Source organism: Rhynchophorus ferrugineus, unplaced genomic scaffold (assembly GCF_030347505.1).
Source record: "Rhynchophorus ferrugineus isolate W39M unplaced genomic scaffold, kcgeb_rfMv2 rfM8, whole genome shotgun sequence".
NCBI classification, from domain to species: Eukaryota; Metazoa; Arthropoda; class Insecta; order Coleoptera; family Curculionidae; genus Rhynchophorus; species Rhynchophorus ferrugineus.
The window spans coordinates 6,006,916-6,032,946 of NW_027472587.1; the positions used below are offsets into that span (position 1 = coordinate 6,006,916).

Consider the following 26,031-nt stretch of genomic DNA (forward strand, 5'->3'; position numbering starts at 1 on the left):
TAAATCATTGCAATTAGTTGGGAAGGTTTCTCATTCCCCCTACCATAATTTTTATTGTCTCTATATATTTTTGTCCCAAATATTTAAAAAATATCAAAAGAATTAATCTCTGATGATATGGGTCAGTTACCTGTTATATCTTTATTTAGACTATCTTATTTCTGCACTAATTTGCTAGGCATTTAAATCCTGCTGTAGAGAGCTCTGCCTCAGATACCAACGCAGTACCATAAACAGATTGAACCTCTTGGTTTGCGAAGCTCCTTTGCATGATGCTTGCTGATTTGCTTGAATTCTCATTTCGTTACAAAAACCAGAGATATTAACGAAAAACCACTCAAGAAAATGATTTAGTGATAATCTAAAGTGCTTCTTAAATATAAAATTATGAAATTAGAAAAAGTTTAGAATACAAAAGCTATTAATTTACTATAAAATAGTTGTTGAACGACATTATAAAATGATACTGAGAATTTAAATCTATTCGAGTTTGGAGCAAAATGCCTATGTCTATAGGTTTCACTCCTCATGCAAATTTCTGTTCAAATATGAGTGGACTATATTAGTTTACAGCAACTTTAGTACGTCTTTGATAGCCTTATAATCTGAACTGTGATGCTTGTGCCGAAAATCCACAGAATAGGACTGGTTTTCAAAGCTTGAGCATTTCTTAGTTATAGTAGTTTATGGCTAGTGGTCCTAGAGCACCTTCAGTATACCTTTTATGACCATACGGCCTCCACTGTGATACTTTTAACCTAACTCACCTAAACTACACCAACGAATGCCTCGAGTAACTGTGGAACAATTGCCAGTCCAATGTCAACCTGTGTTATTTTTTTGATAGTTAGTTTGATCCTGATTTACTGAACAGATTCAAAACATAACAGCCTTATAATTTCCGAGAAATCCTACTAACTGGGCCAGTAGTGAAATATGAAAGGGTTTAGGCACAAAAACTATAAATTTACTTATAGGTGATAAATAGAGAACAGTACCAAACAACCAGCAATAATAGGAACTATTATATTTAGAAATATAATAAGTTACATTAACAAAACAGCACGGCGGTTGAACCAAAACTTTCTTTACAGATTTAAATACAATTAACAGAAAACAACAACTTTTAACACACTTCACAGCCTTCTCTTGTTCCGATCTATAAGCGACTCGCTATAAATCCGTTTTTCTAGAATCTAATAGGACAGTACCTAGTATATAAAGCATTTGGACCTAGCCAATATAGCGAATTGCCTACATATTCCAAAATCATATTTTATTAAAGAAATAAGTCGCCTGTCCTTTTTGCACGGTGTTACAAAACGACACTGTCGATTTAAATACATTCGATCATAAAACAAACCGCCTATATCTGCGTCTCACTTTTTTCGAAACTTACCGAAAATGCGATATTACACCCTTTAAATAGCTTCATTGACGCGCACTACATAATACCGAACGAGCAACTCGATTTCCGTGCCAAACATTCAAGCCTTCACGAAACAGCCCGCCTCGCAGCAACCATCTATAAGGCACTTATAAAAGATTGCAAAGCTGGAGCCATCTTTCTAGATGTTTCTAAAGCTTTCGACCAAGTATGGCACATCGGTCTAGTCTTTAATGAGAACCAACTAGATTACCGAATGACCTAATCTCCCTGATTCACTCATAATTGGACGATAGATCCTTTCAAGTAAACCTCGGCGACGTAGTCTCCTCTCGAAAACAAATCTCCACAACAGTCCCGCAAGGCGCTCCACTAGCCCCAGCCCTGTTCAACCTTTATATGACTTTATATGACACACACAGAATCTAACGCAGATGGCACGGGTTTCTTCAGCACTGGTTACAATCCCGACCCCATCCACGATAGCTCTTATCGCCTCCAAAGGTACCATACCATAGGACTCCGGACTCTAGTTCGACCACAGGTTCCAATGGTCACCTCAATTACAGTACGCTATTTATGAAGGCAATGGTGTATACAGTCTATTATTTCCACTCGATGCAGAAGGATCAAACACCCAATCTCCCAGAAAGCGACTCTGTATAAGATGCTAGTCGGTCCAGTCTGCTTCTACGGAGCATAGGTGTGGTACAGGTATGTCTCTGAGACAACTTATCGCCTCCAAATCTAAAACGTTCCTATCACCTGGCTCCAGAAGGTACCATACCTCGGACTCCAGTTCGACCACAGATTCCAATAGTCACCTCAATAGCAGTACGCTATTTATGAATGCAATGGTGTATACAGCCTACTATTTCCAATCCTCTGTAGAAGGATCAAACACCCAATCTCCCAGAAAGCGACTCTGTATAAGATGCTAGTCGGTCCAGTCTGCTTCTACGGAGCACAGGTGTGGTACAGGTATGCCTCTGAGACAACTTATCGCCTCCAAATCTAAAACGTTCCTATCACCTGGCTCCAGAAGGTACCATACCTCGGACTCCAGTTCGACCACAGTTTCCAATGGCCACCGCAACTACAGCACACTACTTATGAAGGCAATGGTGTATACAGCCTACTATTTCCACTCCTCTGCAAAAGGATTAAACACCCAATCTCCCAGAAAGCGACTGTGTATAAGATGCTACTCGGTCCAGTCTGCTTCTACGGAGCACAGGTGTGGTACAGGTATGTCTCTGAGACAACTTGCACTACTGCAAGTGTTCCATGCCAAAATGCACAGTTTTCGCAGTTGGGCCCGTTCACGGTTACTTGATATAACATATATACACTACATTTGCTTAGATTTTATTATAAATAATTGGTTGTCAAAAAGCAAAAACTTAGAAATACTTCCAATAACTAATTTATTTTTAGGATTAATCGATATAAAAATATCGACAACGTTGGAGATTCTCAGGTAAAAAGCTCTTCATCGGCGCGTAAAACAAAAAAGAAACTCTTACACCCCATTATCAATATTTTACGCACCAAAAAAAAAAAAGAAAAAAATCCGAGACTGCCGTCATTCCCAAAACCTTCCCCGCATACTTTGGAAGCTGTTCCCTAATTAAAATGTATAAAAAATTGCCTTTGTTCGCCGAAAATTCCGCTTAAGATTGCTGTAATTAAAATATTAAAAATGATAACAGGATTTCCAGCGGTGACGGTTCCCAGCTACATCAGTTTCAGGTTCCGAAGATGGAGATCCCTAATTATACTAAATATTCGTTGGTAAATAAGCCACCATTTAATGTATTGTCGAGGTTTTTTTATCTCGCACCAGAGTCGTCTCACATCGTAATTAGTCCCGCAAAACTGCTAAGAAAACTTATTAGCACATTACGTTTATTAATTATAATATATTGAGTACTTTTTTCATATTTTTCTTTATTAAAAATAATGTCTTGAACAGCTTGAGGCAATAAAGTTCTTGACAGATGTTATGCATACATCCGATTTGCAAACACAAACTTCATTGAAAAGAACAATAATAGTTCACCAGAGTTAAGTATGGAGTATATAACAGGTCAATTGAAAAGTCCGCGGCCAACTATAGTAAAACACAATTTTTTGGCAAAATTAGTTTTTTTTTTACAAGGGTACATTCATAGTTTTTTGACACGGTGCCTTGTATTGGCGAGGCAGCACTTTCTTTTTCTTCAAATGCGGCCGTTTTTCGCCGATTTCGTTCTTCGAACGGTCCAATAACGCTATAATTTTCAATATAATCAAAATGCAGATGCCATAACCTTGCCAGCCGACTGTTGCGTTTTTCCAGACTTTGGAGCGGGTTCATCGTGTGCAGTCCACTAAGATCACTCTCTATTGGACATGTTTCATCCATTGTCACATATCGACGCAAACACTTGGTTTTACGACACTTACTACACACTTATTACGTCATTTTCAAACACTGTTTCGAATTATCAACTCGGCGATGTTTTTAGTCAAAGGTGAGGTCGCGCGGCACCCACTTAGCACAGAGCTTTCTCGTACCAAAATATTCGTGAATGATATGATGTACACGTTCAGTTGATATCTTTAGAGTGTCTTCTATTTCATTCAATCTCAATTTACGCCCATTCAAAATCTTTTTTTTTAAATGTTTTCGTTGGAAACAACCTCATTTGGACGTCCACTGTGTTCAACGTCTTTGTTGCTTATTTCACCACGTTCAGACTTAGCCTACCAATCCTTGATGGTTCATTTTTCTAAGGCAGTGTCCGGAAACTCAGCATCAAACCAAGATTTTGCTTCAACTGTATTTTTCCCTTCAAAAAGCTATATATTATCAACACTCAACACTCTTTTTATCCATTTTTTTCACAATAACAAAAGTTGCTTCACTCAAAATGCTATAATTCACAAACTAATGATGATAATGACAAATTTATACACGCATCTTTTGAGGGTTAGGGCTAACTAAAAAATATATGCAATTAATTCTAGTAACGCCATCTATGTGTCATGTCGGGGACTTTTCAATTGAACTGTTATTTACTTAAGGAAAAACTTAAAAACATAAATTAACGTAATATATGAAAATATATGTAAATTAAGTTGTAACATATAGGTATATTTACGAATTTTGGCGACATCAAAGCCTTGTATTTTCTAACTAACTGGATCTATTTCTTAACTTGTTCTCCGGGCCATGATCCTTAAAAGATAACCCGTCTTATTCAGTGCTATTACTAGCGTGACTTGGGGTGGACAAACCCTTTTATAACCATAGAGTTGCAAAAATCTCTGACCACTCGTCTTGACCACTGCCGCTCTCAAGCCGGCTTTTGCATATAACAGTTTAAATAATTGCTTATAGGACAACAAAAAATGCAGAGGACATTACTCCGAAGGAATTTACTCGCAAGTGCTTTAACACCTTAATACTTGTTAGTAAGTTGGACTGAACTATGATGGACAACATAATCTTAGTAAAACATTCAGCAGTTTTATTGCAATATTCGCTATAGTGCTGCATACATTCTCTGAAATTCCTGTTAGAAGTAATCGTTATCTCAAATGTGGGATATTATTATAATACCTGAAAATTATCACTGCAGTCAGAGTCCCAGTGTCCGAAACATAAAAATGAATTGAGGTTAGGATATCTCTGTCGCGACAAGAAACTGCTTATGAGAGAAAGCATTTAAATTTACTTTAATTAATAAATTTACATAATTTTTCCTCAAATATAGGAATAGATGGTGTAAACCTAAATCTTTAAATTTTATTATAATTATTAGGGTGTTCATTAAATTCACTCAATTGAAACAAATATTTCGAGAAAATGAAATCGTACACTTGAATTTGCTTTTGTTCCATAGCTAGTGACTGTCTGTTACTGCATAAATTAAAGTGTTTTAATATTTATCTTCAAATTAAATTGAATTAGGTATTAAATTAGCATGATGACACCAAATTCAATTCTGCTGTCCAATATATGGTGTTCGATGAATTTAAATAGCTTAATATTAAATTAAATAAAAGTGTAGAGATAAATATTTGAACAAGATTATTTTAAAGTTAAATTATCAGTTAGTAATTAGCAGAAAGATTCCTAAATGTGAAAAAACAACAGATATATTTGCTGACGATGCTTCCCTATTAGCTACAAGAAATAACATTAAGGCATCTGTCAACAAAATTGCCGTTTGGACCAAGAAATAATGAATAGAGTTAAATGGCTTGACTAATTAATAAATGGTTTGGCTTTTACATATTATAAAATTCTAATATAGATAAACTAATGTTATCAAATATAATTTATTTTCAAATTATAGTACATTCACAACCACAATTGTTGGTTGTATAATTAAACGAGTTTTATGATTTTTTATATCGTGTTTACATTGAACTCTTTTCATCATCACCTATGAAATAGATTTATGGGAGTTTTTTTAATAAGTAGTTGTATAACCTAGAGACCTAATGCATCTATTGTATATCCAAGTAGTATATTTTATTTTCTTTAGAGAGCCTATTTTCCTATTTACGATCAACTGGTAATTACCAGCATTAGGTCATTAGCCCACATGAGGAACGTTTGATTCAGACATTGTCCGTTTCACTACCGTTCTCACTATCACTTTCTATCAAGTAAATTACTACATTCTTAATGTTTGATCTATCGAATACTTATTCACGATTCCACTTTTTGTCAATTTCTACTTCCGTGTATATACAGAGTTCATTCAAACCTAAGGTGTTATTTTAAATTTTAATTCTTTCTATTAGCTCAAACTTTTCTTCATTATATATCCCTCTAGAGCAGCATGTCTCTTATAATAATTATTTTCCGCACCCTGTACTAATTATCCCTATATATTTCTGCCATCTAATCTGCAGCGTATATTTTTTCAGCCAGTGAAATAAATTATATAAAAGAGAAACACCTAATTTACATTTATCGAATGACAATTTGAAATACTTCTCTCTCAAATAGCCGAATATTCTTGAGATTGATGAGAATACTTCGCAGATTAACAATTTAACGTCTCTGAAAAAATTGTATTAAATTATAATTATATCGAAAACACAATAAACACAATACCACTTATTCACAAGGTGATGTTGCTTCGTCACTTGTTTCTCATTGGTGAATCTAACATTATATTTTTCTTAACTTTTTGGTAGGTTTATATCACAGTGTCTGTTTGCAATAAGAATACTAAAACATTAAAATTTAATAGTAAAAATACTCATTTTCTATTATATATAATGAACCCCGTTATCTCATACCTGTTGGAAGTAACTGATTTGAGACGCAATCTGTTGCTGAATCTACCACTTATCGGCTTTAGCATTTTCAGTCAAAGTTAGTACAAATATTAAGCAGCAATTTGAAATGTACCAAAATAATCAAAGCGCCAAATCTTGCAGATATTCGACAACCACGCGAATTTTATAAGCTGGGTCGGTTACATGTTCGGACTTATCTAACAGCATATGTCTCTTTTCAACAAGTATAAAATGTGATGGAAAAATATGGGACTACTTTAAGACGAATTTACAAACCACAGTCGACAATAAATTCGAGGATGTGACGGCGTGACTTCATTGATATTCATTAATAATAAGTCTTTTATTCAACACAATTCCCTTCAAGGGTGATACACTGATTATAGCGACCCTCCAAATTTTCGACACAGTTTTTGCAGTACGATTTGCCCTTTGCTTCAAACTAGGCCTCAGTTTCCGCGATCATCTCTTCATTCGACGAAAATTTCCTCCCAGCGAGCATTCTTTTGAGATCTGAGAACCGGACATAGTCGCTACGGGTCAGATCTGGGGAATACAACGGATGAGGAAGCAATTTGAAGCCAAATTAATGGATTTTTGTCATCTTTTTCACTGACTTGTAACACGATGCATTGTCTTGGTGAAGCATCACTTGCTTTTTCTTCAAATGCGGCAGTTTATCGGCGATTTCGTTCTTCAAACGGCCCGATAATGCCATGTAATAGTCGCTGTTGATGGTCCTTCCTTTCTCAAAGTAGTCAATGAAAAGTATTCCATGCGCATCCCAATATACAGACGCCATAACCTTGCCAACCGACTTTTGCGTTTTCCCACGCCTTTCATCATCGTGTGCTATTGTGTGTTTGTCTGCTATCTTATTCATTTTCAATTTACGATCATTCAAAATCACTTAAATTTTTTAAATGTTTTCGTCGGTAACAACCTCTTTTGATCATCCACTGCGTTTACCGTGTTCGGTGCTCATTTCACTACTTCTAAACTCACCATAACTAATCTTGATGACTGATTTTTCTGGAGCAGTGTCAGGAAATTCGGTATCAAGCCAAGTTTTTGCTTCAACTGTATTCTTTCCATTTAAAAAGCAATATTTTATCAACTCGCGAAATTCCCTTTTGTCCATTTCTTTCACAATAACAAAAGTTGCTTCACTCAAAATGCTATAATTCACAAACTAATAACCGACAGCTGTCAAATGTATACACGCATCTTTTTATGATTAGGGCTAACTAAAAAACATATGGGTTTTTCAATTCTAGTAGCGCCATCTATATGTCAAGCCGGGGACCTTTCGGGAATATGTATAAATATATAATATATAAATATATTCCAGTGTAATCGATGATAAAGTTTAAGAATCACAATTAATTATTACGTGAACTAAATATTCTACTGTCCAAATATAATTATATTAAAACAAAACACCAAGAAAGAAAAGAAGAAGAACAAACATAGGAGCTATTATTTAAAAAATGTACGGCATCATCGTTTCGGGTCTCTCGCCAGTTTAATTAAAACGGTTTTTCTGTTCTTAATTAAACACCGCAAATATTATTTGCTTTTCGGCTCAAAGAGCTCGGGTCGTTAGAGCATAATCAAAATCTGAATCTACACACCTGGCACGGCGTAAGGAATAAATTAACTGGTTTTCTGTGATTTTTTGCAGATATTGAGAGGGAACAGCAGCGACGCATGCGAAATTAGAGATCCATGTCAACATGGAGGAATATGTATATCAACCGATAGCGGTCCCATCTGCGAGTGCCGAAATTCCGATTACGAGGGAGAGTTTTGCGAGAAAGGTAAGTTCCGAATTTCGGGATTCTGTATCGAGAAGTAGGATCCATCTACGGGTTCCATAAATCTGATTAATTAAATGTACATTTTCCATTATTAATTTCCCCTAATTCCCCTATCTCCCCTAATAAATTGGTTTTGTTGCCCCTAATTCTATTTCATAGGTATAAAATATTTTAAAAAACGAAACCTAAATCTTTACACTCAGTTTATCTCCGTATATTTCACGGCCAAAAATACAAGACGATGTTATTAATATTTTATAGTATAAAACAAAAACTAGTCTAGACATAACGGTCAATTGAAAAGTCCCCGGCCTACCATAGTAAAACACATTTTTTTTGTCAAATTTGTGCTTTTAATTCAACACAATTCCCTTCACGGGTGATACATTCATAGTGATACTTTTTACTGCTATTTTTATAGTACGATTTGATTTGATTGACGTATGTTACTAATAATCCGAGATATACCATTCAGGTTAGCAACATGTCAACCTAGGTCTTTTGTTGTTCTGTGTAAGATGGCCCTGTGGCAATCGTGCACTAATATTAGACTACAGAGAATTGAACAAGGTCTAGTATGTGATCGACTTATTCTGGGCATGCACATTTCGATAATCTACATCAATTTGTGTTTAATATTTACTAATTAATTTAGTCTTACTAAAATTAATTTAATCTTGCTGAACCACAGAGTTAATCGTAACTGAATAGAAACGTAATTTGCATTTTACTTATTTTTTGGAATATCTGTATTGTCCAATAATCCAATCCCTTGGTTAATTAGCTAAACAAGCTGGTAAACTGTCTTTTTTAAGTAGAGTAGTAGAATATATATTGTTTGGAACACCTTTAATTTCGTTAAATTAATTAATATCTTAAATTGGTGATGCATTGATGGTACTTTAATAAACATATTTTTAAAATGCAGCGTAATTTATCATTATTCAAATGTTGGTACACATTGGATTACAAATTTTCTTGTAGTGTAATCGTATTTACTCATATTTATATAGTATTGTTTATACCATCTAGGTTTAAACTCTGGCCAATATTTTTACAACCATTACCCATCCGTTGGTAACTATCTGAGAAATAAATTATCTTTCCGAGAAAAGCAATATATCCAAAAATTATGCTCAGACACTACATATATCTAATCTATAAACCTCGTGGAAGGAAAACTAAGTATGATTTCTTTACTTCTTCCTTTATATCCGGTTAAACATTATCTTTAGGTCGAAGGTGCATTATAACCCATTATTGTTGATCTAAGTCCTCATAAATAATAGACTCACCATAGAAAAGAACCAATAAAATTCCTTGGTGTGTCTTGTCATAGCTATTCAAACAAACCAATAAAATAAACCGAGGCGATTGTAGTGTCATCTGGATAATGAACGTCGTCAAACATTTCTCCAAAATCGCCTATGAAATTAAATTTCCACCTTAATCTATCATAACGCTCCAAAGGGCCTAGAAAATATATGGAGCAATTGTTTAACAATTATGGATACGTTATACACATGATGTAACCTAATATCGTTAAAATAAGTTAGACTAAAATAGTAAAGACTAAGTATAAAATAATTGAAAATATTTATTTAATGTATTTTGTACCAATTTATCTCAATAGATAGCTTGTTAGGTCTTTCAAATTAAAATAATTAAATTAATTTACAAGTTAAATGAATGCTAAAATTGTCAGAATGGTGTCGAAATTGTAGGTCCATTCTTAACAAAAAATTAAACGACTTGGTTTGTTCTATTACAAAAACGTATAGCACATAATCTGGCAACACAGTGCTGACATAAAATACATTATTTTCGAGCAGTCCTGCAATACAGTCCTATTATATATGCCTTTGTATCAAAACCGCTTTTCTCCATTGATTTATAATTAATTTTAGCTCCAGTTTACATAAGATCTCTTCAAGGCTCCTATGAGTGTATGTATATTTAATCAAAATTAACAAGCTATTTAATTAAACTTTGTCAAAAGCTGGCATAGCGTAAGATGTAAGGGAGTACAAGTAGAATGTTTAAATTATTACTATTAATATATATTCAAATATGCTCCCTTTATAATGGAGGTATATGGGATTTGTTATATAATGGTTAGATTTTCTATATTTGAGCTTTAAACTCAATAAAACTTTCTATGTGTCGTGTAATGTAATGTTGGGGGAAAACTAATTTTGGTTCTTACTAACAGAAGGTCCTAGCAAGAGAGATGAGTTCTTCAATGAACGCCAATGTTACAATTTGCTTATTCGTTTTCAAGTTTTTGATGTCAGAGATGAACTGACACGGCTACTCTTTGACGAAATCGATTAATTTCTCATAGTACTCATCATAAAACAGTTTTAAACTATTTTAATAACATTGGGGAACAAAAGAAGTTGAATAGTTGGGTTACTCATGAATCAACAGTGAAGAATTTTATGAACGGAATTTGCTGGCACAAAATCAGCGAGGCCAGTAACTAGGCTCTCTATTGTTAATATCTAATGCTATTAAAATATGAGATTAATAGAATAGTTTATCCTCGGCAACTTGACACATATTTTAGTGACTCTTCAAATATTGGTACAGCTCTGACACTTCTGCAACTGACTATCCATTCATCACTACATAACTAACTTAATGACATAAAGGCTGTCTTTAAAAAACACTTAAAGTATTCATTGCGCCATCGATCCAAGATTTTGGCTCTAAATCTATTATCTAGCTGATATTTTTATAATCGATTGGGTAAAATGTTTCATTTTCTATTCTCTCTTTCAATGTGAATTTTATCATATGAATGTCCAACGCTGGTAATAAAACCGAAACAAAAAACTGATTTTAAATTTTGAAGCAAATTTTTTATGTACAATTTAATATAAACATGCATATGAAAACAATATATGACATAATAAATAATATACACAAACTTACTAAGAACTGCCAAAGAGATATTTTTGTTTAATGATATCGAAAACAAATTCCTACTCTGTCTGTGTTAGGATACAGGTATTTTATCTTGAAGATGTTAGGTATTGTATAATGAAAGGGAATAAAATGTGCAATTTATTAAAGATATTTGTTAAAATTACTGCAGTTCCCTTGGTTAAGTAGGTAAATAAATTGGTAAACTGTCTTTTTAAAGTAGAGTAGTAGAATATATATTCTTGGGATACCTTTAATTTCGTTAAATTAATTAATCTCTTAAATTGATGATGAATTGGTAGTACTTTACTAACCATAACTTTAAAATGCAACATAATTTATCATTATTCAAATGTTGATACACATTGTATTATAAATCTTCTTGTAGTGCAATCATATTTATTCATATTTATATAGTATAGTTTTTACTGTCTATGTTTAAACTCGGGCCAATATTTTTAGAACCATTACCCATCCGTTGGTAACTATAACAAATAAGTTATCTTTCCGAGAAAAGCAATATATCTAAAAGCTGCTAAAAAGTATGCTCACACACTACACATATCTAACCTATAAACTTCGTGGAAGGAAAACTAAGTCATTTGTTTACTTCTTCCTTTATATCCGGCTAAACATTATCTTTAGGTCGAAGGTGCATTATAACACACTATTTGTGATCTCCTCATCTCTCCTCTCAGAAGTCCACATAAATAATAAACTCACCATAGAAATTAAATGAACCAATAAAATTTCTTAGTGTGTTTTAGCATAGCTATTCAAATAAACCAATAAAATAAACCGAGGCAATTGTAGTGTCATCCGGATAATGAACGTCGCCAAACATTTCCAAAAAATCGCCTATGAAATTAAATTTCCATTTAATCTATCATAACGCTCCAAAGAGCCAAGAAAATATATGGAGGAATTGTTTAACAATTATGGATACATTATACACATGATGTAACCTAATTTCCTTTAAACATACAATAGTGAAACAGTATTCTTATTAAGCGCTCATCTTTTGATAGACAACATATAGAAACACATTTTATTACTCCGTTACTGTTCCCGTAAAACAATAACCGATATAAATTGAGATATAGCGTCAAGCGATTTGTCTTCTTCCTGAATTTCACCTACAATATCGGCGAATAGCGATGGCCAATATGTTTCGGAGTTGTCTCCAGTACAGATGGGGCTCCGATATCGATGAAATATTAACGATGCCAGAATTACCAACGTGCCCTTTTATGCCATTTGATTCATGCTATCTGTTCGAACTATTCCAAACGTCGAAATATATAAAGTTAACATTAACATTAAAATTATATTTTAGTTATATATTAACTTTTACAGAAAAACTTACGTATACTACTAATAATCCAAGATATACAGTTCAGGTCAGTGACATGTCAACCAACGTCTTTTGTTGTTCTTTGTAAGATGGCTCTGTGAAAATCGTGCACAGTTTTGAGACTACAGACACGTGAACAAGACGTAGTATGTGATTGGTACAAAATATACAGACGTAGAATGCGATCTTCCCTGTATAATATTGTGATCTAATTATGCTCTGCCACGCCATCAGAGGTGGCGCAAAGCTGATTTAAAAATAGGAACACAATTTATTCATATTACAGGAGGAAATTAAAAACTGTAATTTTAATAAAATATTTTATTTAAATACTAGTTAACATTTGTTTAAAATATTTTCTAAATGCATAAAAAAACAACCTGTAATATGACAACTGATCACTTATTTTCTAATTGTACATTAATTATTATTGTAAATTATTACAACATAAATATATATAAAATTAACAATAATTTGTTCAAGTCCAGGATAATAGTTAAATGTTACAATTTTGATTGCGAGACCTTTTCTTCTTTTTTATGTGTTTTTTATATGTGCTAAATTGGCCCCATCCATAACATCGTATAGCCATGCAAAATTTTTCATTTTTTCGCTTTGCAATCCAGTTTACTTTTTTCATCCACCAGAACAAGCAACACCCAATTATTACTTTTCTTATTAAATTTCGCTCTTCTATATGTTGAAAACAATTAATGGTTTTAAAAAAGAGTGACATTTGCTGGCGTAACATCTTATCGGGAATTTCCTTTAAATTTGCTTTGACACAAACTTTGGGCAATACATAAAAAATTCTAGAGATGGCTTCAAAAATATATGAACTGAAATCATTTCCTGGTACCGTAAGACGACGTTTGTCATACTGGCGAGCTTTAATAAATTCTGTATCGGTATCGCTTTCTCGGTACAGAATTTTTGCCCTACAACCGTCACATTTAATTAATTTTAATAATTTTCTGACAATGAAACCAGATATATATGTTGTGATATTCCTTTCTATTATTTTTTATAATATTTAGTAATACGTGTAGGAACTGGCATGGAAGTCATGTATGACAATGTGAAGGTTGTTGTCGTCACCACGTCGCTTCTAAAAAAATTTCGTAGGTTTTCCAAATCTCCTTCTGAACATCCTCTTCACAGTTCGCTCCTGGTGATCTTTCAGAGAAAACATTTTTAATAATGAGGCTTTTGGATGCCGAGACGAAATGATCGGCTATCGGGGAAACCTCTCTAATCCCATAGCATCTAATATTTCCAAAAAAAAATTCCAAACTATCCTGCTGAAATGACCTAATCATTACGAATTTCCTCTTCTGTAGTACTGTGTAACATAAGTGTGTTAACATGAGTTGTCGAATAACATTAACTGCAGTATCTGACCTCTAGATTCTATAAAATAAAAATTATAACAATGAACAAATTAATAAAAAAAGGTATTACACCCGCTTACTTGTACTTTTTGGTGTTGTATGATCTGGCTCCTGACTGTCTAAATTAAAAGCACCTGTTTCTCTATTTCTATATGATCTATATAGAGACATATTATGATTTTAAGTATTGATGTATCTCTTGTTCGAAAAAATTTGTACTTCCTTTTTACACTATTTAAGTTGCAACTGGGACTGCATCTTTGTTAAACAGTGATCTGCCACATTTGGGTCTCTAATCTTCTGCTGTAAAATGCAAAGAGCAAACATACGCATATATAAATACTGCTGAGAGAGCCCCTTAAGTTTATCATTGTTTAACTTATCAAGCCATTTCAGGCTTACAGCAAGACTCTTGGGAAAACGATGCATTCTGTTAGAATCACAAAACATTAAAGTATTAAAACATTGACATGAAAATTAAAACATTGAAATCGAGTCTGTATATTTTGTGGTTAGAACCCTCACTTGACAAACGCCCGCTTATTTATAATTCAAATCGAAAGAAAGAAATCTGTAATCTTTTTATCGGCGGCCCTCTGGCGATGTTGTAGTACACTGAGGATATGGTTACGGGTATGCCCATTTAAAATCGTTAACGAATATTTTAGGCTGTATTTTCATAAGCCCAAGCTAACGCGCTGCCTACTCCGACTCTTATACTGATTACTTGTCGTTTCTTTTTTTTACATATTTTAAAGTCTCCTTTTACCAACTACCGGTTTATCTAGATTGGACCTACTATTTCAGCCTACTTACGAGTAAGTGACCAACTTAGAAATAATCCCAGAATACATCCGGTCTTACCCAGACTGGTTACTGGCATGACTGGGATCATTTTCCTTGTCGGATTTTACACTCTTGCCCAGGACAATTACAAATATTTAAAAAAATCACAAACATGCCCCAGCAGGGTTCGAACCCACAGCTATCGCAACAGTATGAGGACCGTCCTGTTGCCTTTAACTCTGCACCTGTTGTACGTAAAACTTCCTCGTCGCATCATTTTCAAATCACAAAATAAAACCTTAAGCAAAGACATTTAATTTTAAGCAGTGTCGTTTGAGATTTTTATTTTTCGGTTATTCCCGTATTGTTCGAAGTGTGAAATAACTATAACAAATTTAGTTAAAAACTATTAAGAATAGTATGATCACGTAACGTTGCGTTTTATATTTTTGTAAAATTAAAAGTAAAAAATTAAAATCAAAAGTAAAATTTGGGAACAAATGAATGCGTTTATCGTTAAAGGTATATAACTATAGGAAAATTAACATAACATAACATAAGGAAAAACCCGACATATGCGAAAATTTAATTATAATATGATAATATAGATTAATAAAATTTGAGAATGACAAGAATCACGTGTCATCTTTGTCTACAAGGTATTTACATTTTTGGAAGCATCTTTTAACTTAATTTGATGTCTGGTGAATACATGTCTACAGCTAAGATTGGCTCTTGCTTAAGGTCTGATAGCAATTCAGATAGTTCTGGAGACATAGTTCGTGTTGTTATCTTCTAATTCCTCTCAGGATTCAACAGTAAATACAATTCGTACTAACCTTAATTAATTAAAGATAAAATTTCTGAAAGCACTAACTAAATATTGCAGGAACTGAACAATTTAAGAATAATAACAACCAGGTTTTTGGATCCGAGCAATGCGTGAAAATGGCCAGAATACTAGCAAACACAACAATGTTATTCTTCAGCATCACAACGTTTGAATACATGTTGCACAATCAGTATAAACATATCTGGAAACGTTAAAGTGGACGGTGCTATATCCTCCAAACTTTCTTCCCTGTGATTACTACTTGTTCCAACATATGAGTCGTGACGTGTCAGCGCTTCATTTTTTATGTCTTAAGAAGTTACCAAAAATAGAATATACTCAAAAGTTTCTACTCATTCATCATTATTCCTTCGAGATGAGAACTTTAATGCTTGAAACATTATAGACAAACTGCCAAATGATTACAAACAATACATAATCTAAAATTGAATTTTAAAATTGTGTTCTTCTACTATTCAGAGTCAGTCAGTTTTTATCTCAATATAGTAGCCTGTTGCCAATTGCATATTTTCACGAAAGCTTATCAAATGCGTATATTAGTTAAAGCTATAACTAAAGTCAATACGAAATTACAAAAGCGACAAGGTATTCCGGCAAAGCTCGTGAAATATATTAAAGCAAATAGGCCTTGGGAAAACCATGCCAAAGCCAAAGAGCTTTCCCAACCTGTATCCAAAAGAGATATTTACCTGTTCGTTTACTTACAAAGAATACTGTGTAAAACACACGATTGACTATATAATGCTTAATATGAATTATTCACCTTCCATTGTAACGGAAAAATCCCCGGCCTACCATAGTAAAACATATTTTTTGGAAAAATTAGTTTTTTTATTCAACATAATTCCCTTCAAGAGTGATACACTGATTATAGTGACCCTCCAATTTTTCGATACAATTTTTGTAATACGATTTGTCTTTTGCTTAAAAATAGGCCTCAGTATCGGTGACGATATCGAGTGATGGATCAGTGAGACGATCTGAGAATCTAAAAAAAATTTCTGAGAACAGCAAATTGTTGCTGAGGGCCAGATTTGGAGAATACGGTGGATCCTCATTCAGATTACTTCCTGTAATTTGAAGCCCAATTCGTGGATTTTAACCATCCTTTTCACTGACTTGTGACACGGTGCACTGTCTTGGTGAAGCAGTACTTTCTTTTTTTTCAAATGCGGTCGTTTTTCGTAGATTTCGTCCTTCAAACGGTCCAATAATGCTATGTAATGGTCGCTGCTGATAGTCCTTCCGTTTTCAAAGTAGTCAATGAAAATTATTCCATGCGCATCCCAAAATACAGACGCCTTGCCAGACGACTGTTAGGTTTTCCCAAGCTTTGTAGCGGGTTCATCATGTGAAGTCGGTTCAATTTGCGATCATTCAAAATTATTTTGTGAATTTTTTTAATGTTTTCATCGGTAACAACCTCTTTTGGGAAACTCGACATCAAACCATCAAAGTTTTTGCTTCAAGTGTATTTTTTATCTTCAAAAATTAATATTTTAGCAACACTCGAAATTCCCTTTTTTTTCCTTTTTCATTTCCGATTCCATTTTTGTCACAATAACAAAAGTTGCTTCACTCAAAATACTATAATTCACAAACTAATAATCCGGCAGCTGTCAAATTTATACACGCATTTTTTGACGGTTAGGGATAATTAAAAAACGTATGGATTTAATTCTAGTAGCGCCATCTTTTGACGGTTAGGAATAACTAAAAAGCATATGGATTTAAAACTAGTATGTGTAACCATCTATGTGTCAGTCCGGGGAATTTTCAATCGACCAGTTATACCTAGTTACGGTCTAGTTTTATTAAATTCAATAGACCTAGTGTTTTTTTTTTTGCACAATAATTTTGTTTCCCATTAATCTAATGGTATATTTTTACTGCAAGCGTTTTGCAAAAAGCAGTACTGAAAATTTGAAATTATCTTGAAAACTATTGTAATAATGAAAATAAATAATTAAAAGCAGAGGTTATTGTCAAGTGGAACCACCTTCAATAAATTGTCCAGTGATATATGGTAAACATGAACAGACGAATAAAAGCAATTATTGTGGCTAATGGAGAACCAAAGACATATTGACCAAGTAAGGGTTTTACAATAAATTTCACGTAATATTTAACAAATAAAAAGTACTTCTTTAATTAAAAAAAAGTTAAAATACTATAAAACAATTTGGTATCCACCGATTTATATTACTGAAATTAAAAAGCCACATATTTATTTCTTTTTAAGTCTTATAAGATAAGAAGATGGTATATAATCTATAAATTGTAATATCTATTTCATAATACAGTACACCCCTCATAAATCACAAAAGCAATAAACAATTCAACAAAAATAATGCGAAACATAAAAATAAGTAAAACATGGAGAAGGACGTTTGATCTTAATTTTTAATTGCCTGGCGTTTTTGACCTTACGACGAGGAAGCTTTTGAAGTCGTTTTTAGTCCGCCTTTTTTATCAGCTAAAGCACAACGGCAATTCCCAAACATTTTTCTTCCTCAAAAAAACGCCCCACTTAGAGCTCAAGCCGTAAAACGTCTTTATAGAAGAGTATCTTGATATTTTACATAAAAAATATTACGGGCATTTTTTCTGTGAGGTAAGAACTGGTGAAAAATATGTGAAATAATTGTTGTTTCTATTGTACGTGATGACATTAGTGACAAGTAGTAAATATTGAAAACAAAAAATATTGAACCACTGACGTTTTTGATAACATAATTAAATTGAAAATATATCAGTTGATATAAAAAGATAAAAAAAATAAAAAGTCTGTAACTTAATTTTAAGCCTCCTTATTATCTCCCATAGCTCTATTGCTTTTAATTGCTGTGTCCCCAGTTCACTTCCTTATGGTACACCTGCTTTAGCTTTTATTATTGTAGAGTAAGCTTCTTCTTATTTAACTCTAAACATACTGGCTGTATTGTACGATTTTAGTAGTTCGGTTTGTTGTTTTGGTAACATTTTTTATAGTTTATGAACAAGGCCTTCATGCCAAACCTTATCGAAGGCTTGTGCTACATCTAAGAACATGGCTACTTTCGTAGGCTTTTTTAATAGCATCTCTTATTTTATGGACCTGGTTAATTGTTGAATGCTTGTTAATAAATTCAAACTGGTGCAAACTAGGTTCTCTCTCTATAATAATACACTATGTCTCCGAAAATTATTCTCTTGCATTCTAGAATCATTTTGGTTACTAAATATTTTCTTAAACAAGAAAAATTATTTGCTCCTTTACAAGCTTTTCAAATTTTTAAATTAAAAAAAAATCATAAAAATCCTAAAACTTCCCAATATGTATATTTGGAATATAGAGAGGGCAGAAGGTTTTTTTTTAATTTTAAGTTTTATTTTTCTTCATATTAGAATAACATTTACACGAAAACTCGCTTTTGATTTTTCACATATATATAAGAATTATAATATGAAATAGGGATTAGAGCACACAAATTATTAATTTACTTTAAACATTGTTTTACTCAAAGAAAGAAGAGGCGACATTTTGAATGGTGATATAAAACAACGTTAAGTGTTTTTGTCTCACAAAACAGATATAAAAAAGTCTCTCGACATTCCGCGATATCTAGCTCGTTTTATTGTTATTAACGTTATTCTAAAAATATGAGTCCTCAAACCAGAGTGTAGTACCTGTCTCATGATAGACCACTTCCCTCCTAAAAAATGAACACAGGGATGGACGTTGTCGTTGACTAATTTATAGACAACTTATAGCTCTAATAAATTGTTTAAGTGTTGCTTGTACCTTCACCCTCTAATTTTCCTGTGAAGATTTTCGGAATGGCATTATTTCTATCCAAATTTTCAAAGTGAAACTCTATGGAATGGTTTTTGTATATATCGGTGATTCCAGATTCCAATAAGGCTAAGAGCTGACCTACTACAATCTGCAATCTTTGCTGACCGTTCACTTTGAATGGCAAACGTCTGTCCAAATTCCAGTAGAATGTTAATTCATTGCAACTTCAGCCCGCCTTTGGTGACTTACACCCTCAACTGTGATGCATGGAATGCCCGGAGCTAGGAGCCTTTGAGCAACTTCAATCCATTTTTGGTGACCTTACAGCTTCAACTGTGATACTTTTGACAGAACTCTCTTTTACTGCACCAAGGAATACTTAGAGTAACTGTGGAACGATTGCCTATCATGCGATATCCTGCCTTCGTTTCTCGATAATTAATTTGACTCTGATTTCGCCGGAATTCTACCGACTGCTCTAGTCATAAAATGAAAAAGAGTTTAGAATAAAAAACTAATAGTTTACTTTAAAGATTGATTAATTCAAAAAACGAAGAGGCGACTTGTTGAACGACGATACGAAACGACACTGAAAGTTTTTTTAATAATAATTCTGAACGTCTATTCTACCAGTTACATCATTCTTAACACATGGTCCTTTAGATCACAATGCTGCAAATAACCAGTGCAACAGCAATTGAATAATATAGCATATATACCTTTCGGCAAAGCAGACACTTTAAAACTAAACAAAACCGTCTAATAGTTAAACTACTAACTTTATATATGAAATTTTATACCTTACGTTTTGCGTTAAAATGTTGGTAGATTTTAAAACTGCATGTCAACAATAAATATAGGGCCTACAGAATCAGTAAATCCACCATATAAAAGGTAGAGCTAACGGAAGTGTAAACAGACGTGGGTCTAGCTGTGTTTTTATATTCAGTCTTATATATTTGTAGTACATATTAGCTACATATTTTAGCTCTATACGCTTCTTTAACCGTACCGTTTACAACTTTTTCTGTATGTTACTATTATAAATTTCACACTCTTTCATGCACGCAATACAATAAAAGGTGCCCACCTTATTAAGTTTTGAGTTGGCATATTAATACATAGATGTTTAAATATACCAACGTGTAAAATATTGGCGCAATAAAAGAGCTACTGCTTGTACTAGAGCCCCTTAATAATGTAATGCTCAGGAACAAAACGGTTTTCCTACTCCACAGTTTCAAAAGCTGCTGGGGCATGTTTATAACTGGTATTTTCCATAAAGCAAACGTGTAAAATCCGACCAGGGAAATAGTCCTAGTAACTCTAGTAACCAGGCTGGGTAAAACCGGATGTCTTCTGGTAAGAACTGTAAGTAGATCACTCGTCAGTACGTAAGGTTAATGCCAAGGACAGTGATTTGGTGCGAAATTTGTCCAATAGTTTTAGTCCAGGTAAACTTTAGTTTTTTTTAGTAAAATGGAGGCTCTAAAATATCATAATACTTTATCTGTCTTGAAAAATAGTTTTTTATTTCAGAATACGTTATACTCTGCCCCTTGTTTGTAACAAAAACGACAGTACTTATAACGAAATCGTGATTCTATTATATAAAACATAATTTGGCAAAATTACGTAATGACGCTGTAATAATGTGGATTTAAACAAGCTTGCCAAGGATTTACTAATTACTTTTAACTTCCGCCAACTATAATAATTTCCACTTAAAACTTTATAACTGACTTTCTCCGAATTTGTTTTGCATTATTTTTGCATTATGACTTTCGAAGTTTGTTTGACCTGCCACCACTATTAGGTATTATACATAAATTTTTTAAATTAATATGCCTATCTACCTAAGTTGTGCAATATTATAATATCTAAATGTGTAAAACTTAATTTATACATAGTTTCTATTTTTGTTATAGGCTTTTCCAAATTTTTTTTGGGAAATTTTTCATGCTATTTTATTCAAATTAAAAATGTACGGCTAAGAAAGAGATCTTTAATTATTAATTATTTAAACTGACAAAATTACTCAGAAATATGTGCATCCGGAACTCTATATCGCCAATAATTCTCTATATCTCTAGAATTTCAATTTAAAATAGAATCAATTGGAAATCGTCCGACAGAGCTTAATTTATTATACAAAAATAAAAAGAACTATTCCTATATGCTTCCCGTCAGTTGTTGGGAAGTTCATTAAAATAGTTCTTGAAGTTTGAACTGAAAATGCAGCTTTTGTGTTTAGACAATAGAATCAAAGGATATGAGGAGAGAAGGAAGTTTAATAACAGAGGTATACATGATCAAATTTCGGTCTATATACGCCATTTTTCTAAAATTTAAAGCTTTTATGAAAGGTATAATAATTTAAAGTGTCTGATATATGGCATTAGTAAAGCGTAATAATTGGAATATCAACAGTTAGGCATGAAAAATAACGTATAACTTTATCAAAGATAAGTAGTGTTTTTAATGAATCTTAGTCTACAGAACAGATGCGTTTGATGTTAGTAAATTACTTAAAGTAGTTCTCGAGCTTTAGAATCAAAATAGAGCTTTTGGATTTACATTATTGTATAAAAATATATGAGAAAACAAAGATAGAGAGATTAGATAGAAGAGATTATTCACAAAATGCTAAGCTGTCTAAAACTGGTTTTAAAATTTGGGCTGAACTCTAGCTTAACTTTAGTTAGTTTAGTTAGTTATAAATCTTGCAATATTGTTGTCTTAGCACTTATGAAAACAGCGTAATGCTGGTCAGGGGTGGCTACAAAAACTAAAAAATAGATAGAGAACTGGTTATCGAAAATTAAAAAAAAAGCGTAAAATTTGGTCTGAAGAAAATTCATAAATGAAAGTTAAAATCCAACTAAATCATCAAGAATCAAGTTATTATAAAGTAGTTTGTATAAATTTCAGTTTTAGAGGTAAAAATACGAACAAATGATGCTCAAAAGATTTTTTTAAACATATTTATTCCATTTTTATTGGTCGTTGCCGACTAACCTTTTTGTCTTTACAATAATTGAAATCTAGGTATATGCCTAGGAGGACCCATCGGCCCTATTTTAGTTTTTGGTGCAATGATTAACTGGTTAAAAAAGCTAGTTTTGTCGTCGTCGTTGGAGAACTTCTTTGATAGCTCTCATAACAAACTGCCCTTTAAGCCCTTTGATTTATTTGTATTGTTAGGACCACCGATTCACATACTGACGCTAACTTCAATATCCCTTGATTGCTCACAGCTGACAATTTCGTCTTTTCAATTCGACTTCTTGAACGTGAATGATCATACTTTCATCATTATTTTGAAATCATTATTTTCAACCGTTAGTACAGTTACTGACATGAATTAATGCCGTTCAAGAACTCTAGATTTTAATTCACATCGTAGTTAATGTCCTTCTCTTGAACAAGGTTTTCACCAATAGAAAATGGATATTTGAAGAACTGTATATTGTACCAAATAGTAAAAAACGTATCTAATCTATTTTTTTTTCTTTCAAGACGAAATATAAAAGTTAATATCAGAAAGTCTTGTTAAATAAATGATTTTTCTAAAAGAAATTACATCCATAAGACAACGGTACATCGCGTGGTAAAACCAACGGTATATCGCGCCGACCGATATACGAATACAGCCGAAAGTGGTCGAATCGCAGGACCACGATGATTTTTAATGTATACTTACATATCGTAAGGACTCGCCTTCCGATCTAAAATTGCTCTGTCGGCATTTTGCAGCACAGCGCTGCCAGATGGACGTCATAACGTAAAATTACACGTGCGCAATCGATTTACGTACAACAGAAATGGCGAATAATCTACCGTATTAGAATTCGAACTGACAACGGATCGGCAACGATTGGTTTGTGTGCTATTTCGAGTACCGTTGGGACCATATAGTGTAACATTTGAATGACGACATAAAAAGTAACTACAATGAATTGTAGCATTAACCCTACAGAATCACCGTACTCAACCAACATTCAGATAACTAATTAGCTCTTGTATATATTGATTTTTAGACTGCGTGCAAAATTAATTGAATTTGTATCTAGCAACAATAAAACCCTACCCAGGCCGGTGAAGTTTTGTAATTGAGATGACGATCATACGATAAATTGCGTTTGCGGTATTATATTGTTCGTCGGAATGGCACAATCGATAATTTATATTCAACATTATGCCGTAAACATTATCACTTCTGTTAATAAATTGGTTACAATACGCCGAATGCGATTAAAATTTTAATATGATGGTGGTGTTAATGCAGTGTACCACTGAATAATGTATGTAATATGAATAGATTCACAAAAAATAAACAAAATATTCATCAATAAATGTACACCAATAAAAGCGATATTATTAGCATATTATCGGCACTTCTAGCATATCTACAATAACAATATTTTAACTAGTAATAGACTTATATTGAAATAAATAAAATATTCTACTTTTTTTAAAGTTAATAGAATAGAGGTAGTGTTGCGAATTTATCTACAGGGGATAGACAAAATAATATGATTACGTTGCAATTGATGCAAGCGAAGATGGTACCTATATCTTGTTGCATTTTGGCAATACCGCTTCCGTGTAGATAATGTAAAGCGTATGTATTGCAACAGCAATAATTAATGAAGTACTTTAAAAAAAACTGCGTTGAGACATGCTTTAATATATTTACTCCTCCTACGAGTTATTAGACTAGATCTCTGCCTATTTTCTTTTACTTTAGGGAAAACATTTGGGTTTATAACAGGTCAATTGAAGTCCCCGGCCTATCATAGTAAAACAAATTTCTTGGTAAATTTTATTTTATTCAACATAATTTATAGCGACCCTCCAGCTTTTCGATATCATTTATGTATTACAATTTGTGCTTTGCTTCAAAATAACCCTCAGTTTCGGCGATCACCTCTTCATTCGACGAACATTTCTTCTCAGCGATCATTCTTTTGAGATGAGAACATTCTGATCTCAGAACATCATCTGAGAACAGGAAATAGTCGCTGGAGACCAGATCTGGAGAATACGGTGGATGGATGGATTTTTGCCATCGTTTTCACTGACTGGTGACACAGTGCATTGTTTTGATGAAGCAACACTTTTTTCTTCAAATGCTATGATTTCTATGTAATGGTCGCTATTGATGGTCCTTCCTTTTTCAAGGTAGCTACTGAAGATTTTTCCATGCGCATCCCAAAATACAGGCGTCATAATCTTGCCAGCTGACTGTTGCGATTTCCCACGCTTTGAAGCGGGTTCATCGTATGCAGTCCACTCGCATGAGTGTCGATTGGACTTCGTAGCCAGACCATGGAACCATGTTTCATCCATTGCCTCATATCGACGCAAAATCTCGGGTTTATTACGGTATCAACTCGTCATTGTATTTGATCAAGAGTGAGCTTGAGCGGCACCCACTTTACACAGGGCTTTTTCATACCCAAATATTTGTGAATTATATGATGTACACGTTCAGTTAATATCTTTAGGGTGTCTGCTATTTAATTGAATTTCAATCTACGGTCATTCGAAGTCATTTTGTGGATTTTTTATATGTTTTCGTGGGTAACAACCTATTTTGAGCGTCCACTGCGTTCACCGTCTTCGGTTCTCATTTAACCACGTCTAAAATTAGCGTACCAATCCTTGATGTTTGATTTTCCTGAGGCAATGTCCAGAAACTCGGCATGAAGTTTTCAGTTCAACTTTATTTATTCTCTTCAAAAAGGAATATTTAATCAACATTGACATTTTTTGATTGACAAATGTTAAAGGCTTGGATTTAATTATTGTTATTCTTTGTATTTTGCGAATATATGGTCCAATAGTGAAACGCAGTGAATGTTCACAGAGTTCAGTTAGAAGCCCATTTTTTCCTCTCTGGTTGGTATTCGAATCTTGTAGTAAAAACCATCGCATTATAAATACTGAATATGCTTTTCCATTTTGCTTGGTAACTGAAAAAGGAATAAAATTGTTAGGGACTTATATACACAATAAATAAAACAAACGAGGCCTAACCTCAAATGCTACCAACAGTATTATTTATCTAGATTTTACGTTAATAACTCTTTAGAGATAATTAAAGTTACTTAAAATAGTACTTACTCATGTTTCTCTAACAACATTTCCCTAACTTTTATTTCTCTTAAAATTAGCATCACGGCTATTGAAATAATCTTCTCGAAATACAATATAAAGCTCCCAAATTTGGCGACAGCTTCCTCTTCCTTAAGTCTAATCGAGAAAATGAATACGTCACGTCATAAGATCCTGCCAAATTGAAAGGGCCAAATAATAAATGTGCGATTATATTGCCTAAAGCGGCCCCGATAACACATTTTTCCCCGTCACGTCCCAAATTGTTTCCTGGAAGCATTCGGTACACAGCCGGTTTTTACTTTTCCCG

General features: G+C 33.3%; 1 protein-coding gene across 2 annotated transcripts in view; it reads left to right on the forward strand.

Annotated features, from left to right (window-relative positions):
* Nrx-1 (Neurexin 1) overlaps positions 1-26,031 on the forward strand; it is a 341,164-nt gene that overhangs the window by 127,137 nt on the left and 187,996 nt on the right. For both annotated transcript variants that reach the window (XM_076411694.1, XM_076411693.1), the window contains one exon: positions 8,376-8,511. In XM_076411694.1, the coding sequence (XP_076267809.1) occupies positions 8,376-8,511 (136 nt within the window). The remainder of the gene's footprint in view (positions 1-8,375; positions 8,512-26,031) is intronic.